The following is a 20,270-nucleotide window of genomic DNA, read 5'->3' as shown; positions in this document are numbered from 1 at the left end:
TTCTTGGAGAGGTTTTTTGGTGAAACGGATACCATGCATTTTCCTTTTGGCGAGATGACCATTATCCATGAAGATGTAGAAAGAATAATAGGTCTAGAGGTTCTTGGGAAAGCCGTTAAGGAAGGAGATAACTATAGAGACATATCTTGGACCAAGATATATGGGCTAACTAAAAAGTTGTTTGGGTGGGACGAGGAAACGACTAAAGCAAATATGTATGTGGCAAAGAATTCCCGGACAAAGACTATCAAACTCGTCAATCTCACACAATTGTTTGGGCATACGAAGGACAAGGAATTAATCTCGAACAAATTCAGCAAACTGCCACTGCTTATCTGTTGTTCATCTTGGGCACTGTAATATTCGCTGACGCTAGTGGTAACAGGGTGCATATGAACAACCTACAATACTTGAATCCCTTGGATAAGGTTCATGAGTATTCATGGGACACTTCTTTCTTGGCACATTTTTTGGCAGAGATGCGTAGAGCTTCTAAGGCGAACGCCTGTCAATTTAATGGGAATTTCAGTGTAATTCAGGTATTGTGAAATAGTTATTTTGTGATCATTGTCATTAATTTTGTTACTTTCTAATTATTTATTTTCTTATACATTTCATTGGAATGGTCTTTCATTGGCATAGGTGTGGGCTTATGCACACTTCCCAACATTGTTCACGAACAATAAATCGACGAATTTAATACGTGAATGGAAACCGCGATAGCCTATAGCTCAGAAATACTTTTTCGAAAATAATCCGAAGCTCAATAACAAACGTCGGTTATTCGCCATGAGATTGGCTTTGGACTGTGTCTCTGCCCAAGATGTTGTGTTTGACCCATATAGGAATGCCAGAGGAGTTCACTTTGCAAGGCGTGACAATGTTTCATTTTACAACGGACCGTTATTTCATTCAAAAGGATTTGTTATGCACAATCTTCGCCGTGTAATGCGCCAACTTGGGTACAAGCAGAAAAGTCTTATGGATACATCTTATCAGAAATTCTCTCATAACTTTCTCCAATGCCAAGCAAATGACAAGCATACTCTGGTAGTTTACCACCCAAATCCCCTTCCTGTACATTGGAGGGAAAGGGGAGAATCAGTATGAAATGATTTGGATGTGTTACGGTTAGTCCAAACCAGGTCATTCAAACCTGCCATGTTAGTTAAGAATCAGTATGAAATGGTTAGGTTTCTTCAAGAAATTATCTTTTGTAATTTTATGGTTAAGTGGCTTGATGATCTGAGTTTTTTGTTTGGTATTTCTATGTTTACTGGAAACTCTCTGGTTTGTATGGTAATCGATGTAATCGTTCTCGATTTTAAATCGGAAAATGATTATCAATATATCTGAGGCATGCCTTTTTTTAGAAAAAGAAAAAAGAAAAAGAAAAGCTAACTGGAAGTCAGGTGGAATGACCAATGATGAGAACTTTCGTTAATTTAAATTTATTTAAGGAGGAAACGCAAATCAATGATCTTTATACGGGAGGAACACTAAATCCCCCTAGCTTTAGATTTCCCAAAATAAATGAAGTCGATAGATAGCCTAGCATTTTTAGGGGCGACTCGAAAAGAATTAGAGGTGACACAAAAAGACAAAAAGGTCACCCAAACGTAAAATGTAGCCATCTCTTATCTCCCGTTTTTTTAATGGCCAAACTACCCTTTACAATCGGTAGATAACTTTACAATCGGGAGTCAATTTAGTTTATATAATTTCCGATTATAAAGTATCCCCAAAATAAAATCCTCTATCTTTTGAATTTTGATTATCCTATAATCAGTAGTAAATAAAGTTATCTTGACTCTCGATTAAAGTAGACCTTTGGCTAAAATGCTACCATAATCGGTAGTGAATTTAGGTTATTTAACTTCCGAATATATAGTAGCCTCAAAATGAGATTTTGCAAAAATTCTCTATCTTTTGAATTTCGGTTATTCTATAATCGGTAGTAAATAAAGGTATCTTGACTTCCGATTATAAAGTATACGTCTTTACCGAAATCCTATCATAATAGGTAGTCAAGATAGTTCATATAACTCCCGAATATAGAGTTGCTCCAAAATGAGATTTTGCAAAAATCCTCTATTTTTTGAATTTTGGTTGAGCCTATAATCGGTAGTAAATGAAGTTATCCCGACTTCCGATTATGTAGTGGCTCTCTTTGCAAATATCCTACCATAATCGGTAGTCAAGATAGTTCATATAACTACCGAATATAGAGTAGCCCCAAAATGAGATTTTTCCAAAATTATCTATTTTTTGAATTTTGGTTGAGCCTATAATCGGTAGTAAATGAGGTAAAATCATGGCTTCTGATTATCCAGTGGCTCTCTTTGCAAATATTCAACCATATTCGGCAGTCAAAATAGTTCATATAATTACCGAATACATAGTAGCCCCAAAATGAGATTTTATAAAAATCCTTTTTTTTTTTGGGTTGAGCCTATGATCGGTAGTAAATAAATTTATCATTAACTTCCGATTAACAGTAGCCCCAAATACGCACTTAGCACAAAATTATATCAATCGGTAGTCTTTGTGCGTTTCTTAACTACCGGTTTACTCTCAACAATCGGTTCAAAAATAACTTCGGATTACGGAAGGGCATTAACGTATTCTACTATCCTTTTGGACATCCCTTAACTTTTTCTACGGGTTGGGAATAAAAAAATCGCCCCTAATTCTTTCGGAGTCGCCCCTAAAAATCCCAGGATAGATAGATGGTTTTCCTTTCTTTTTTTTTGTTTTCTTTTTTTCTTTCTCTTTGTAGCCGTTTGGCTGAACTAGCATTCTAGGAGTTATTTTTCTAATTTTTTATAAAGCAAATTGATTTTATATTTGACTTCCGTTTTTGGAAAAGTAAAAGCATTTCAGCTTCTGGTATTGAAACGTGAACATCCCATCAATGACAGTTCTTGGCCATATCGCTAAACATATTCGGGCAAATTCCAGATTCCAGCCGGTTTATGACCCCCGATCAATGAGAATACTCAGGTTGATACTCAGGTTAGGTGGAATTTATGCTTCTTCAACCTAAAACATGTTGATAATATCCAAACAGGAGATCAGAACATAACCTTTCATCATCCAAACACAAGTTGGATACAAAATATAACGTTTATAAGGGAACATTATCCAGGACTTCCCGTCTTGCAGCTAATACCAAAGAATTACACACAGAATATACGGACAATTTAAGCAGTCCTGCTGCTGGGGATGCAAAAGGACTTGAATCTCAACATACATTACTTTTTTTCTTTACAATTCCAGAAGACAAAAAAAAAAAATCAGGAATACAATCCAACTCAATTACACAATTCACAAGTAGTGTGCATAAAGATTGGGACTTATTAGACCGGGTCTAATGGTCCTCCAGGATTCAAGCTGAAACGCTTTACCTAGCCGCAGTGGTAATCCAGGATCCGGCATTGGAACGCCTTTAGAATTGGCGCTGCACGCCATTAGAAATGGCGTATCATTGAAATAAGAGCATGCTCCATTAGGAATGGCGTATTTACTTCGTTGACCGGTCCACACGCCATTTATAATGGCGTGTCAGGGTTAAATCCTGAAACACGCAGCGACTCTTCTTCTCTTCTCCTCTCCTCTTCTTCTCTTCTGTATGTTTAGTTCTTTCAACAAAAAAATAAGAAACGGGTTAAGAAGATTCAATGGTGTGTCGTAACAAATTGGTGGGTGTTTAGGTATAATCTCAATAGGGTTTGTTCCAGCCGGTAAGGGGAAGCTTTGGGTGGTATTTTTGTTGATTTTCATCAACAAATCAAAACTAGGTAACAAATTTTAATTTTGATTGATTTTCTTTATTTGTTGTTCATGATAGTTACTCATAATCGGATCATTGAATTGCTTATATTGTCATGGAATAGTAGCACAAAGTTTTAATTGATTTGAAAATTATTCCTTTGAAATTAGGATTTTGGATATTTGGGTTAATTTAGGTGAAACACAAATTATTTGATTGATTGAAGTTGAATCCTCCAATGGCGTTATTTGATTGATTGTAGTTGAATTGGGCATATATAATGTGTGGAAGATTACATGGGTGAATATGATGTTGACAATATGATTTTGTTTGATGTTTTCATATGGGGTTGTTCATACGTAATGTGAATTTGATTGTGCATAGATAATACCGGTGGATGTTTGTTTGTTATTAAAATTTTGATTGTGGTTATTGTTTGTTTTAGGCAATTATGGAGCATATCGATTTGTCTAGGTTTGAGAAGTTATCTGAAATATCTCAGAATAATGTCTGTTTACAGCATAAATGTGAGAACTTGAAGCATAGACGTTTTAAATTTAGGGGTAGCTGGACCACGGTAAAAGATTTTTACCAGATTGTGGTTGCTAATAACCCTCGTGCACTGCTCTTGCTTCATATGTGTGGCTTTTCTTCCGTGTTTCAATTTAAATTTAAGTATGCGGATAATGGATTAATTGAAGCTTTACTTGAGAGGTGGTGGAAGAAGACTAGAACCTTTCATTTCCCTGAGTTTGAGATAGGTTTGACCCCTCTATATTTCTATCGGTTGACCGGTATTCCAATTGGAGGAGGTAAACCAATCCCACAATTACCAATCGAAACACCCACGTCTGAAGAAATTATAGCTATGGATGATAAATATTTCCGGGGTGTGTTAGATCATTTGGCAGTTAGAAAACATTTTGAGAAGAAAAGTGGCGACTATGAGTCAAAGGCACTTACCATCCGTCTTTCTCACTTGGCTAATTACATTGTAAGTAGGAAACCTCTTGCTGATAACACCGATATTTCCGATGATTTGACTAGGATGTTCTTGCTTTGGTGTATTGGGTCTTTTTTGATTCCCAACTGTACCGATACAGTAAATAAACGGTGGTGTTCAGTGTTGGATGATTTGGAAGAGGTAGGTTCTTATGATTTGGGTACTCCAATTTTGGGTAATTTGTATAAACATATGGATGAATGGAGTTCGTGCGTACGATCAGATATGGGTGGGATGTGGATGATCTTAGAATTCTGGTATTATTTTTATTTTCGTAATTGTCAGCCTGTTCTAAAAGACGACCTAGAAGATGATAAACTTGATGCACACCCAGCTATTTCTTTATTTTGTGGCACGAACCTTAAGTGGGGGGGACAGGTAGATCTTCACAAACACTCTGTGTCTGAATCACGCGCTCAGATAGACATGAGGATGGGAGACGCGGTAATTTTGGATCCTTGGTTCGGGGATAGCTCACACCAACAAACTGAACACTTTCAGATAGCACTTGAGATGTCTAAGAGGAGATTTGTTTTCAAGGATGTTAAGGACGGAACAAGAGTTACTGCTTATTTGGCTGAGAGATGTATGAGGCAGGTTGCAGGGGTAATAGTTATCCCATGTAATCCCCCTAGTCTAGATACGGTGTCTAATCAGATGGAGCTTGTCAATGGTGACCACTTTCATTATGTCTCTGCAGACTTATATTCTCAGTTTTGGACAAGTCATAGCGTGGGAGCTCTTTTGACAGAAACAACTCACCTAAACACACGTGATGATATTGGAGTGGGGCACATTGGTATACCCCGGAGTTTGATGCCCCAGTACCCACCACCTACCATGTCTTCCCAGTCATACAAATACCACCAAGCCGGACTGTCCATGACACAACTGCCAAGCGTACAATGGGATGTGCCATTCTACAAAGACTCGGTTGAAGATCTAGTTCCAGTCTCGAGGCAACCAAACCCATACAATTTTTCTAATATGAATGTCTCAAAGGTTCGCACCAGTTATTTTCCATTATCATTTTCATTTGAGAAGTATACCTTATTACATTAGTATGTTAACAAACTTAATCTTAATTTTTTAGGAAGAAATGGCCCAGTTTGCGGCGGACACTTACTGGTGCCTCCTCTCTACTAGACAGGCAGTGTTCGATGAGTCTCGTCGACGAGACTTGTATAACACCACCACTACACATCATAGTCAGGAAGAACAAACTAATGCCCGCACTTATGACGCGGGTGTATCATTGGAGGAAACCCAACGCCGTCGTAAGCGACAAACAGGAGATCCTGGTACATCTAATGCGTGTTATGTCCCTTACGGTCTTGAAAGTAACGTTCATGTTCATCCCCCCACGCCAATGGAGCAGAGCTCGCCAAATAACAGTGATTCACTAAACTCTTTTGATTTGTTAGGCCTAAGCTTAGTGGGAGTTGGCAGGGTAGTGTTCATGGTAGTGGCCAGATAGGTGAAGATAGTGATGATATGGATGTTGTGCCAAACACTCAGTTTTTTCCTCCTATGTAGTGAAACTAGTTTAAAAGGTGTTAATTAGCTACGGTTTAGTACATGTTTGTAAATGTGTGTTCTTGTTTAATATGTAGTTTGTTTATCTTAATCTTAGTTGCACATCGTCTTATACATATTATGTTTTTTTCGTCTTATTAAATTTAAGTGTCTTTCATAGTATATTTTAGAACAAACCACACAGTTAAATTTGTATGCCATGCCTTGATACATAAAAATTAAAAAGTTGACTTTATTTTAGCTGTATTATGGAGTCAATTATCGCTAGATATATGCGACAACGGAGAGAGTTTGCATACCCCCAACTGTCATCATACACCGAACGGTACCTTGATGATAGTCATGGAGATTACACAATCATGTATCAGGAAGTGTTGCAGGAGGCGCACGATTTGCACCAACCAGAACCAACGGTTGTTTTGACTAGAAGAAGCATAAACGGATGCCGTGTAGAAGCGGATACTAGGATGATGCAGGACTACTTCAACCCGGGTTGCAGATTCGGACCTAAGCGTTTTAAGGCTCGCCAAGGTTTGCCCCGAGAACTATTTCTTAGATTATTACCAGAAATTTGCGCCCAAGATGAGGACTTTCGGCAACGGAGGGATGCTTGTAACATTCCGGGTCGATAGCCTTGACGATTACACTGGAATGGCTGCGTCTACAATATACATGTACGTAAAAAAGTTTATGGATGCATTACTTTGGCTTTTTAACGATCGTTACATGAGGCGCGCAACAACCGAAGATACAAAGAGGCTATTAGCTGAGAATGAGGCTCGTGGATTTCCTGGAATGTTTGGAAGCCTCGATTGTACCCATTGGGAGTGGAGGTGTTGTCCTACTGACGAAGAAGGCCGACACGTTGGACAATATAAGAAATCAAATCTTGTTTTACAGGTTGTTGCATCATACGACAGATGGTTCTGGCACTGTTACTTTGGTGCGCCCGGTGCTAACAATGACTTAAATGTTTTGGACCAGTCGGGTTTGTTTGATAGAGAGAAGAACGCGTTGGATCCTCCTTGTGAATTTCGCATCAACGGTCACGTGTACAGACATGGATACTATTTGGTTGACGGAATCTATAATGAAATGCCTGGGGTTGTTCATGGTTATAAGAGACGTCAGACTATGCCGGCAATCCATAAGAAATTTAATGAATACCACTCTGCGATGCGGAAGGATGTGGAGCGTGATTTTGAGGGTCTAAAAGCCAAATGGGTTATAATTAGGAATCCTTGTCGTTACTGGTTTCCTCGTGACTTAAACACAATTATAAGAGCTTGTTTAATAATGCATAACATGTGTGTGGAGTATGAATATCGTGATAGGGTATGGGCGAGGTATGATGGAAAAGAAGAAACACCTCTGGTACAAGGTAACGTGACTGAAGCGCGTGCTTATTATAGAAGCCATGCCCGCTGGAGACACTTGCAAGCAGATATAACGGAGCACATCAGGCAGCGTCACATTCAAGGACTGCGACGACGCATTAACACCAAACTTTAAATTTAAACGGATTTGGTTTCTATCATAGTTATCTCAAACTTGCCGACGACGCATCTCACCAACAGTGGATTCCGATGGGATGACCTGTATAACATAACTGAAGTTAATAATTTTATTTCAAAAAGGTTCATGAAATAACATCTTATAGGAGCCTTTTTTGAACATACCTCTTCGATATTGGGTACGGTTATGTTAATCCAATGGTTTTTGTTCGTTGGAGAAAATATAACCACTTTCTTCAAAACTAATACCGCTCCAACCCTAATATGCTTCCCATAGTCTGGATGTTCCACCACCTTGCGATAGACGTTTGCCCCCATTTTACCACTTGGATCCTGCAGTTTTAATAGAAACCCAACGATGAGTAATCGATTCCCACAATTGATCACGAAATTTAAATTGATTAACCAAATGGACAAAGCACCTTCACTTTCAAAGAATAATCATCTAAATTTTTCCGTTGCTCCTCCACCAGAACAACCAACCTTTCGATTCTTTGGTTTATTGGTTTAATAGATCCCAACGCGGTTCTCCCCTCTGAGAAATATTGTTGTGCAAAGAACCAAGGTTTAGTCTGGAAATGATGATCGTTAACACCTTCAATTTCATCCCTAACTAATCGTTGGAGGACTTGTGTAGATACATCCGCCTCTCCCGTTACAATCCTACGATGTCTGTGTTCTTGTAACTTTTGAAGCTCTCTCGCAGGTCCGGGGATGATTTTTCTACTGCTACAGGCACCACGTGAGTTATGGATTAAACGCTCTGAATGTTTCACTATTGGACATGGGGTGAGATCAACGACAACCGATTTATTGCGGTTATCATATGGGTTTGATATGTTTGGCACAACTGGTGTGTTTGTTGAGTAGTCCATGGAACTTTGTTGTGTGGCATCTGAGTAACTATCTAACACCGCTGCAAGCTCGTCTTCATCAAAACCTTCCCAGGGATCTTCGCCGGCCATTTCAGGATGATTGATACGTTTGGGAAAAAGATACTATTTTAGTTCCGGAAAGGTTGTGTGAAGGTATTGTGAATGACATTATGTCGACCAGTGTTGGTTTAGATAAGCAAATAAAAGTGAGGTATACAACAATCGACACATCTTGATACGAATCTCCATACTTTTGGAGATATCTTTTTTCTTTACTTGGTATCCCCACCCACGTGATTCAATCAACCACCTAAATAGAGTATCGTCCCTAGATATCTTGTATGCAAAACAGTTACCACCCCTTCAGAAATGTGGTGCTCTATTTTAGAGCAGTGATTGTCTTTAAAATTATTGAAGGGTTTTTTTGAGGCATTTGCATGAGGCAAGGGAAGCCACCTAACACATCTCATAAAATCTATAAGTACTGTGTGTTTTATGTCTAACATAAACACCCTCCAATAGTCTTACTTTCCTCATCTCCTTTTTTATTCTATCATACCAAGTTCTTCTTAGTTTTCATACAACAATATGGCTGGATTTTCAAACGAAGAGGATGTCGCGTTAATTCGTTCTTATTGTGGCGTTGCTAGAGAATCTATTATCGACATAAACATTAATGCGACTAGTTTTTGGCAGCGAATACTTGGACATTTTAGAAGTGAGATTAACAACGAGAATGCAAGAAACATAAAGTCAATACCGTGTAGAGTGACCATGTTGAAAAAACATGTTCAGAGATATGTCGGCTTTGTGAAACAGAGTATCCGGGGAATGGATGATGGGGGATATGACGTTGCCGCGGCTGTAAGTTTTATTACAACTATTTGTATTTACGTTATTTTTTCACACATTAACCGTATACTAACACCAAAAATGAATTTTACGTAGTACCAACTGGGAAAAACTGCATATGAGGCGGAGGGTAGATTGTGGACACATGGAACGGTGTATGAAATATTTAAGAATACATTTGCTGATGAATATGATACTGCGGAGATTCCTCCTCCGTTTCTGGGAAATCTAAATGGAGAAGAGGCTTGAGACATTACAACATCATCAAAAGTTATTGTGGGTCAAATCTGTATTTTAACCCTCACGAGACTAATTAATTATGTTGTTCTAATGTACTATGAGGTTTAAAATAAAAGTAGTTATTTCAAAAGTTGTGCGTTACTTGTTGCAATAAGTAAGAAAACACATAACATCACAAAAATTTTACGATTTCGAACAAACAATATTAACCACGCATAAACATCTCAAGAGAACAAGATTTTAATTTATATGTGAGTACCAAAAAAATAATTGGCCACGAAATGTTTGAAAGGTTTCCCTAATTCCGCCTCATACATGGCCATCGCCTGGGCACGATTACTATTTGCAAGAACCCGATACTGCCTAAAACGACCACAAATCCTTTTTAGCATGCTAACGCGGTGTTTGATACGTATAGCAGAATACCAAACGCTTCCATTCCCAATTTGAATCAAAAAGTCTTCCCTCACTCGACACCAAAACGCCATACCCGCCTGAGGAGCAAACTCAAATGTACTTACTCGGCCCATTCCACCAAATGACAGCTAGGACATTCCCAGAAATGTGCACCATAGGTGTTCTTATCTTTAGAACGATGCAGTTTTATAAAAAACCTACATCCAGTGACTGGGCATGACGCCCCCTTTTCATGTTCAACCTTAATCATCCCTTTTTGTTTGAAGTTTTTGCAAAGTTCGTTAATCTTTTTATCATCTCTGGACTTGATTGCATCCTCCAACCACTGAGTTTCTTCACGAAAATTGTCGAATTGGCAACGAAGGTACCTACTCTGTCCAGGTCCCGATTCTAGTAACAATTTGATGCCAGCACAACCCTTTTGCGGGCACTTGGAATACATCAAAGGGCATTGCATGGCTGAATGGTCATCAAGGAAACAGAGCGGACAAATTTGGTTTGCTTCTACACACACAATTTGTTTTCCCTTGCGATTAGAACCCATTTTTAATCCGGTAGACAAGAAGGATCGCCACTAATTTTATGGTGTATTTCTTTGAGTGGTTGGAGTGTATTTATATGAAATAATTGTTATTATTTATAAATGAAATCCCCTTTTACAGAATCTTGCTGTTACAGTGTGTTGATAAGGATAACGAGATTTTTATCCGAAGTTGTGGTAAAAAACAGTGTGTAGATGACTTAATGATAACGGCTTAAATTGATTGGTCTGAGTGCTTTCAACTACTAAATTGGGATATGAGAAAGTATACGTAAATAACTCGTCGTTTAACATTACAGTGTAAACCGGTGTAGGAACCTGGTAGAAAGTATACGCACATAGTTTGTCGTATAATCTGCGGGTGTAAACAGGGTGTTAGAGAAAAAAGGTCAAATAAGTATAAATACGACGCGCCATTTGTAATGGCGTTACCAGTGGACGCCTTTTGAAATACCGTGCCGCGCCTTTTCTAACGACGTATGAGGGAACAAAATTTTCGAATATGCTACAACACGCCTTTTATAATGGCGTATAGCACTTTTGGGTGCGCCATTTCTAATGGCGTGCCTGGATTGCACCCAGATTAGATCCAAGCAATCGCTTGGATCAATTGGGAATCTCCGTAACAGTGACACATTAGACCACGCTTTTTCCTCCAAATCCTGGATCTTGGAGTACCATTAGACTAAGTCTTACAATGACGAACCCATTTTATTTCGTTTTTCGAAAATTAAACTAAAATATTAATGTTGGGGAACAATAATGTTCAAGAATTTCCTCTTGGCGAATGCTATCCACCATTTATTTGGTGTCCCATTGGGTCTGTATGCAGCACCCAACAGTCTTCCACTGGTTTCTTCTCTTATTTGCTTTAGATAGTTCCTGAATAGCTCTGCATTCATTTCATGCAACAACTCACAATGAATGTTGTTTCATACAAATGTACAAAGACATCAAATCTTTGGAAGCTAGGTTTTATACCCCCTCAACAAAAATGATCCCGACCCTTTACTGCAACGACAGAACACCTATAAGACATGCATGAACGCAGTCCTTCCAGATATGGTGGTCGTAACCGACCAAGTGATTGCAATAAACCATCAGAAAAAAAAAAAAGAATTCTCAACTTGAAGGCGACTATCAGAAGAAAACTATTCTAAGAACTTATTATGGATCAGAGGGATAAATTTTGTTAAGGAACAAGGTAGGTAAGCCATTCTTACCTGCTTCTTCATCAGATTGAGGAAAAGGAAAAAGGCCTGCAAAGGGAAAACCTGCCTCCCCAGGCACGGGGACACCCCCGAAACCCAAGTTTATATGGACTTCGTTCCACCTGCCAAGGTTCTGCACCCCTCAAGTCTTTTCAGAGCCAAATTGTGTACAATGTCGTACATAATAGTAGTTCGTTTGCCGAGCTCTTTATATCAAAGTTTTTGAAGAATACATTGGCACGAAAGAATGCGATTGCTCCGTCGACATTGTCAGTCTCTGCGCAACAACAACCGGAAAAACAAGTAAGCCGTCAATGATATATGAATGAATTAGGGGAAGAAGATACAGTGATGCCGAGGTTTAGTTGCAAGATATGAATGATTCCTCTCATAATTTGTAGAATATCATAACTATAGATACATAAATAACAACAACCTTAATCAGAGAGACGGGACGACACACACGCAGGGTTTAGTAACACCTTCATCATCAACGAGACTTGAATGATATATATACCTGCCTCTAATTTAAAATTTATTAGCTATTTTTGTGACAACTACATTCTGAATTATACAATGGGTGCTCCTAGGAACTATGACACAAATTGCTAAAGATATATTCAAATTTCCTCAATTCCATGTCTTAAAAAAGGGCACGCAATACATCAGGAATTTTAGTGGATCGTTTTTTCAATGGATCAACACTAAAAAGAATTTTAATGAATCAAAAATTTCAGACCTGCTGCAAATAGTAGTTTCAAGTCATCAGCTTCTCGGCCTTCTTTCTCTCCTAGCTGCTGCAAAATGCGAAGATATTTTACATATTTGAGAGGAAAAATCATAGTGTGATTATATTTTGTGGTTGATACTGCTGCTATGGAACCATTTGCGGCCGCCATTTTGCTGTTGCCATTGATGATAATAACCATGGATGAGACAGAAGGAGGCGTTGTTGTTTCAGTAGGGTTTTGGTTTTTTCCTCTGGACAAACAAGGGAGGAACAGAGTGAGTGAAAAGGGGACCATACTAGTGCTTAAAAAGGAGCAGAAATTGTAGGGTTTAGAGTGTCGATTGTCAAAACTATCCTCGCTAAAGTTTCTTGGTTACCATCAAGGTCATAGGAGTAGCTTAGGATATTTCAACCCAACAAATGCGAGTCCATGACCTACTTCTAATTTACTAGAGATGCAAACTGCAAAGTGCAAACTGCTACTAGTACACACAGAATATGGAGACAATTTAAGCTGTCCTGCTTCTGCGTATGCGAAAATATTTGAATTTCAACATACATTACTATTTTTCTTTACAGTGTTTGGAATACACAACAACAATTACAGGAACAAAATTCAAGTCGATCACAAAATTTGTAAGTACTGTGCATAAAGATTGGGACTTCTTACAAAGAGGAACCCATTTTATTTTGTTTTTAAAAAAATAAATTAAAAAACTAATGTTGGGGAACAATAATGTTCATGAATTTCCTCTTGGCGAATGCTATCCACCATTTATTTGGGGTCCCATTAGGTCTGTATGCAACACCCAACAGTCTTCCACTGGTTTCTTCTCTTATCTGCTTTAGATAGTTCCTGAATAGCTCTGCATTCATTCCATGCAACAACTGACAATCAGTATTGTTTCATACAAATGTACAAAGACATCAAATCTTTGGAACCTAGGTTTTAGACTCCCTCAACTAAAATGATCCTGACCCTTTACTGCAACGACAGAACAGCTATAAGACGCTCATTAACGAAGTCCTCAGACAGGCGTGGTTGCAACTAACCAAGTGATTGCTATAAAGGGTCGGAATCTTTTGTTCTAAACTTGGAGGCAACTTTCAGAAAAAACAAATTGTGGGATAAGACAGATAAATTTTGTTAAAGTACAAGGCGGGTAAGCCATTTTTACCTGCTTCTTCGTCAGATTGAGGAAGGGGAAAAAGGCCTGCAAAGGGAAAACCTGCCTCCCCAGGCACAGGGACATCCTCGAGACCCAAGTTTATGATGGCCTTCGTTCCTCCTGCCAAGGTTCTGCACCCCTCGAGTCTTTTCAGAGCCACATTTATGTAAAATGTCAAATATATAAGCAGTTTGTCCGCTGAGCTCTTTACATCAAAGTTTCTGAAGAATACATTGGCACGAAAGAATGTGATTGCTTCGTCGACAATGTCAGTTTCTGCACAATAACAACCGCAACAACAAGAAAGCCGTCAATGATAAATGAACTGGGGGAAGATACAGTGGTGCCGAGGTTTAGTTGCAAAATATGAATGGTTCCTCTCATTATTTGCAGAAACCCGTAAATATAGATACATGAATAGCAACAACCTTGATCTGAGACGGGAGCAGGACCCTTGATATGGCTTTTTAATGGAAGTAGAGGACATCCACAAGCTTTAGTGATACCTTCATCATCAACAAAACTCGAATGGTATACCTGCCTCGGAATTTACAATTTATGAGCTAATTTTGTGATAACTACATTTATTATGAAAGATAGGAACTTATGAAGCTACCTTAGTATAAGAGTCTTTATTTTCTTGAACTTAGTTTTAACCAAATTATTATGTGTCCTTGAACTATTCCAGAAAAAAACAATCAGCAAGGCATAGAAATAGAAAAAAGGTGAATCCACATATATACACACACATTACAATATTATTTTGCGAAGGAAATGCTGAATATAATGTGATTGCTTACTTCATCTGGTTGCATTTTAAAGCTAAACTTTCAAGAACAAAATGAAATAAAAATTGAACTGCTATACCGACTCAACAGTAACAATTGAACTTTTAGCATACCATTCTGAGTGTTTGCTATGAGATAACGGGTGAGCAATCTATCAAGCACACACAGTCAGCAAGATGGTGACCAATGGTGTTCTCCTTTGTGACCTTTTCAAGAGCAGTCCTCGTTTCAGCAATGTAATATCCTCGCCCGTTCTGTGTATTTCAATCTGACAAAGGTTTTCTTATTAGCTGCGAAAGAAGCAAATGATAGATTATTACATGACATTCTGAAACATTTTAATGATGACCACTCAATGTACATCTAAGAAACTCAAGATAGCAATACATGCAACAGTTGAAGCATGCACAGTATATAGTTCAGTTCTCTTCTAGGATATACAAAATCGTATAATCAATCATTCTAGACAGTTTTTGCTTCTTCGATCCGCTTTTCACAGATAACTTAAAAGCCTTTATCTTTTCACAAGTGGGTTTTACAAAGAAATAACTTCCTTGGTTGATGGTACATTCAACTGTACATAAACTGTATACTTTGATTCACCCCTCCTTCATCATATCTGTAAATGGTTTTACATACTACCTATATGGTTTAGGACTTTCGATGTTTTGGCGGTCTAAAGTATTTTGCCAAATCCTTTAACCATCAACTAAGGTACCTTTTCTACATTCCTATTCATTACATCTAAGATTTAGAAACAGTTTTGGGTTATGTTGAAAATCAGTATTCATCCTCTATGATTGTTCCAAAGAGAACCAATACATCTATTTGGTGAGGTGAATTTCACTTTATATTTCACCTCCATCATGCCCTAAAAAGTTCCCTTTTAACACCCAATACTTCTCCCAAATTGCTAGAGATGAATTCAAATTTGCCTCAATTTCTTTGTAATTCAATGAATTCCATGTCTTAAAAATTCAAGTTATGTGCAAGCTAGATCGTTTTCAGTGGATCAACACTTAGAAATTCAAATGAATCAATTTGCAGACCTAAAATATGGATAGATCTGACGGTAAATTGTATACATATAAAACTAAGGAAATTTAACAATTTACAGGAAAACTAAGTAAAAATGAGAATACCTTAAAGAGGAGATGATGATGATCCAGGAGATAACTTCTTCATACGGTAAGTGCAACAGATTCTTTTCGGGAATTTTAATGAGCAGGCCAGGCTCTGTGTTAAATCTGACGTGATACCCATATTACTGATTCAAAGGCTTTGCTATACACACTCTGTTTATACGTTAAGGGATGTATAGTCTCTCTTCTTCTTTTTTGATAAAAAAGAATTTTATTGCTTAAATATTGCTGTGATCTGTTGCCAAGAGATCACAGATATGAGGTTCAAAATTTACATAACTTTCAAAACGTGCAGAATTTTCTCTTGCATCTTTAGCAATAATGTCTGCAATTTGATTATCTTTTCTACCAACTGAAATAAAATCTCAAAACAAAAACTTGGAGATGAGATATTGTATCTCATTTATTAAGTTTCTATTCTCCCATTGAGTAAGCAAATTACTACTCTTAATAGATTCTATTACTAGCTTGGCATCCGCTTCAATTTGAATGCTTGAGAAGTTCCTCTCCAGTGCGCAAAATAAAGCTTCTAGAACTGCCATACACTCTGCTTCTTCTGGATTCAGTGCTCCATCTCCATAGTTCCATTTGATTCCAAGGAAAGTACCTGTATGATCACGTATTACAACACCAATAACATATTGATTAGTATTATAATCAAAGAATCCATCTACATCAAGTTTGAAAATACCATTAGGGGGTGGCTTCCAGCTAGAGTTAAAACTAGAAATGATCCGAGTGGATGCATTAGATATCTTATAAGTGCGCAAATGAGAAGCTAAATGATAAGAAATTTTATGCACAGAAGAGATAGAGTTGAGTTTTACTCCCTGGAATACCACATCACATTTATCCTTCCATAAAACCCATATGCTTATCATTAGCAAGAAAAGCTTACTATCTTCTGGAGCATTGTTGTCAGGATCAAACCAACTTAAAACCCATTCAGAGATTGAATTGAAACTTTCAGAGATAGTATCAATATTAATGTTCACACCCTTCCATACTTCTTTAGCGTGCTTGCAATGAAAAATAATATGCTCTATGTTTTCCACAGTGTATCCACAAATATCACATTGAGTGTCCAAAGAAGAATTACATTGAGCTCTCTTTATTTTTATTATGTTAAGACCCCTTATGCATTTCCAAGAGAACAATTTAATCCTCTGAGCAGCTGAGCAGTTCCACAGATTCTTCCAGGCTTTTGGATTAATACTAATACCATTTACCTGAATATCACTGTTATTGAGAGTTAAAAGTTTATAAGTGCTTTTAACTGAGAATTTACCATCTTTAAAAGGAGACCAAATCATTACATCTTCTTTGCTGATATCAATAAAAAGAGCTTGAATCTTCATTGAGGTGGCAGCATCAAATAACTTATTAAGGAGATCAATATTCCAAAGACTTGAATTTGGTAAGTATAGTTCTTCTACAACATCATAAAACCTGTATAGATCACTGATAGGAGTAGGAGGTTGAGACATACCAGGTACCCATCTGTCTTGCCATATTTTTGTTTTCTACCCATTATTTATCTCCATGAAGTAGTTATCTTTTATTATCATTAATCCTTTTGTAATGCCATTCCAAGCATAAGAGCAGTTTGCTGTGGAAATATTTTGATGAAGTAAGTCACCACCTTTGAAGTATTTACTACCCAGGACTTGAGACATTAAGTTATTTGAATCAGTGCAAATTCTCCATGCAAGCTTAGTAAGAAGTGCCAGATTAAGTTTCTCCAAATATCTAAATGCCAGACCACCAAACTCCTTAGGTTTACAAATGCTTATCCAAGCAATTGGATTAGAACCTCTGTTGTTGTTGTAGCCCCAGAAGAATTTCCTTTCAATTGAAATTAATTGTTGTATGAGAGTATTAGGCAGTAAGTTCCCATTTGATAAACTGGAACTGAATTAAGTACATGTTTTACCATAGTCCCTCTACCTGCTTGAGAAAGAGAAGAACTAGACCAAGAAGAGAATCTGTTCTCAAAACTTTCTTTAATTGATTTGAAAGACTCTTGCTTTGAATGGCCATGAATTAGAGGTGAACCCAAATATTTTTCCTTAGAACTCATAACTTTAACACCAAGTAACTGTGTTAATGCTGAAGCAACTTCTGGATTGGTTTTCTTGCTAAAATGCACTGCAGACTTCTCAAAATTGATTACCTGTCCAGACTGCGAGCTAAAATCATGAAGTAACTTCAATAAATTATTAGCTTAAATGTCATTTGCTTGAGTAAAGATCAAGCAATCATCTGCAAAAAGTAGATGATTAATGGTCGGTGAAATAGCAGCCACTTTAATACCAATAATTGACTTATCCTGTTGAGCATTAGTGAGATGTCTAGATAAGTATTACATTGCTAGAATGAAAAGATAAGGTGAAAGAGGATCACCTTGTATTATACCTATTGTGAGGTGGAATTCTTCACATGGAGATCCATTCAGCAAGACAGATAATGAAGTAGTACTTATGTATTCAAAAATAAAATCACATAAATCAGCTGAGAAACCAAAGTATTTAAGAACTTTGATCAAGAAGGTCCATTCCATCCTATCAAATGCCTTAGACATGTCTAGTTTTAGTGCCATCCAGCCTGCACCTCTCTTTTTCTTCATAGAATGGATGATTTCTTGTACAATCACTGTATTGTCACTTATTAACCTTCCAGAGACATATGCAGCCTGAAAAGGTGAGATAATTTTGTCCATGAGTGGCTTCATCCTGTTAACAATGATTTTAGATATGACTTTGTAAGAAGTATTACATGGACCTATAGGTTTGTAATCACTAGCACAAGATGCTTTCTTCTTTTTTGGAATCAAAGTCATATAAGTCTTGTTAATTTTCTTCAGTATGTGCTTGCTTTCAAAAAATCTTTTTACCATCAAACAAACATTTTCTCCAATAATATCCCACTAACTTTTATAGAAACCAGCTTGAAAACCTTCAGGACCAGGAGCACTCCAGTTTTCCATACTTTTAAGAGTGTTATGAATTTCATCATTTGAAGGAATTTTGATAAGGGCAGCATTGTCTTCAACTGAGATGATAGAAGGAAGAATATTGTATAAACTTTCATCAAGAACAGGATTAACATAAGTACTTATGCTCTTAAAGTGCATAGTCAGATGACTAGATATTTCTTCTCTTGTATTTAACCACTTGTTATCATGATCTTGAATAGAATCTATATTGTTTCTGTATTTCCTTCTATTGATCTTAGTGTGAAAATATTTGTTGTTAGAGTCCATGTCTTTGATAAAATGATCCCTTGACTTTTGCTGAGCAAATTCACTTTTGATCTTATGCCACTTATTTAATTCATTAGTGATGTTCACAATCTCTTCTTCATTACTGAAGATGGAAGGTTGTTCCTGAAGCTCACTTAACTCTTTTTGTAGTTTGTCCAAAGTTTGATTGATGTCCCCAAAGTGTTCCTTATTCCATTGAGATAGCATTCTTCTAGTGATGTGTTGTTTACTTACCAGTTGATAAGCAGGAGAACCACTTATACAAGAATTCCAAGCATCAGCAATAACAGTTTTACAAGAATCATCATTCAACCATGTTAAGAAGAACTTAAAAGGTTTCCAACAATTAGGAATAGAAGCATCTGACATTGACACGATAGGTCTATGGTCACTTCCTATTTGATTTAGATGATAAAGTTTATTATTAGGAAAGTGTAAACACCAATCAACATTACCAAGTGCCATATCTATTCTAGATTTCTTAGCACCAGTACTCCTATTATTGTTAGATCAAGTATGACTCTTACCAACAAAACCTAAGTCTTCTAAACCACATGAGGAAATAATGTTGTTAACCATACCATCAGCTGAAGAGCAAGCATTAGTGACACTGTCTGTCAGATGAAAGTTTAAATCACCAAGTATAACCCAAGGTGTGTTAATGTGACTACTGATGTTTTGTATGTAATTTCATTGATATTTTTTCCTAGAGTAGTTGGAAAAACCATACATACAAGTTAATTGAAACTCAGGCTTGCTAAGATCTGCTTGAACTAGAACATTAAACATATTATGAGACATATCAATGATATTGCATGAGAAACCATCTTTCCAAAGCAAGACTAAACCCCCAGAGAGACCTTGAGGTTCAATATGAGCACTATTTGGGTATTGAAATTGTTTTAAGAGTGATGCACATTTGATGCTACTGATATTGGTCTCACACAGGAAAATGATATCTGGATTTTGGGTTCTGACCAAATCACTTAAATGATTCCGAGTATCTGAGTTTTTAAACCTTTGAACGTTCTAAGAAATTATTTTCATTTCTTTACCAGCAAGTAAAAGGAAAACAATGAATATAATGATATGTTAACGTATATGAATTATTTAGGTATGCCAACAGGATTTAATGATTAGAGATTTAACTATATGCAGATGATTAAAGACGTATAACTAAATTAAACCTGATAGTAAAAATATGACCTAGATAAAACT

At 37.1% G+C, this 20,270-nt stretch overlaps 3 protein-coding genes and 1 pseudogene across 5 annotated transcripts; 1 reads left to right on the top strand and 3 right to left on the bottom strand.

Annotated features, from left to right (window-relative positions):
* The first annotated feature begins 6,893 nt into the window (after positions 1 to 6,893).
* LOC113291857 lies at positions 6,894 to 7,823 on the top strand. The gene has a single exon (XM_026541344.1). It carries the CDS (start codon positions 6,894 to 6,896, stop codon positions 7,821 to 7,823), a length of 930 nt encoding a protein of 309 aa, XP_026397129.1.
* Positions 7,824 to 10,736: 2,913 nt separating this feature from the next.
* On the bottom strand, positions 10,737 to 12,353 carry LOC113291856 (annotated as a pseudogene).
* Positions 12,354 to 13,214: 861 nt separating this feature from the next.
* On the bottom strand, positions 13,215 to 15,903 carry LOC113290187 (actin-related protein 2/3 complex subunit 3). 3 transcript variants are annotated; one of them, XR_003331453.1, is made up of 6 exons: positions 15,791 to 15,903; positions 14,762 to 14,938; positions 14,477 to 14,539; positions 14,289 to 14,397; positions 13,870 to 14,136; positions 13,215 to 13,557 (listed from the first exon to the last, which is right to left on the bottom strand). XR_003331453.1 is itself a non-coding variant. In XM_026539740.1 (5 exons), exons 2-5 carry the CDS (start codon positions 14,762 to 14,764, stop codon positions 13,409 to 13,411), a joined length of 528 nt encoding a protein of 175 aa, XP_026395525.1. In that variant the 5' UTR covers positions 14,765 to 14,938; positions 15,791 to 15,903; the 3' UTR covers positions 13,215 to 13,408. The 3 variants fall into 3 exon arrangements, 2 of the variants coding, with proteins under 2 accessions (XP_026395525.1, XP_026395526.1); XM_026539740.1 differs by lacking the exon at positions 14,477 to 14,539; XM_026539741.1 differs by lacking the exon at positions 14,477 to 14,539 and having other exon boundaries at positions 14,762 to 14,916.
* Positions 15,904 to 16,155: 252 nt separating this feature from the next.
* Positions 16,156 to 17,277, bottom strand: LOC113291855. Its single transcript, XM_026541342.1, has one exon. The coding sequence runs from the start codon at positions 17,275 to 17,277 to the stop codon at positions 16,156 to 16,158; it is 1,122 nt and encodes a 373-aa protein (XP_026397127.1).
* Between the last annotated feature and the right edge of the window lie 2,993 nt (positions 17,278 to 20,270).

This window comes from Papaver somniferum, chromosome 6 (assembly GCF_003573695.1).
Source record: "Papaver somniferum cultivar HN1 chromosome 6, ASM357369v1, whole genome shotgun sequence".
Classification (NCBI taxonomy): Eukaryota; Viridiplantae; Streptophyta; class Magnoliopsida; order Ranunculales; family Papaveraceae; genus Papaver; species Papaver somniferum.
This window is presented reverse-complemented; position numbering and strand designations above follow the sequence as displayed.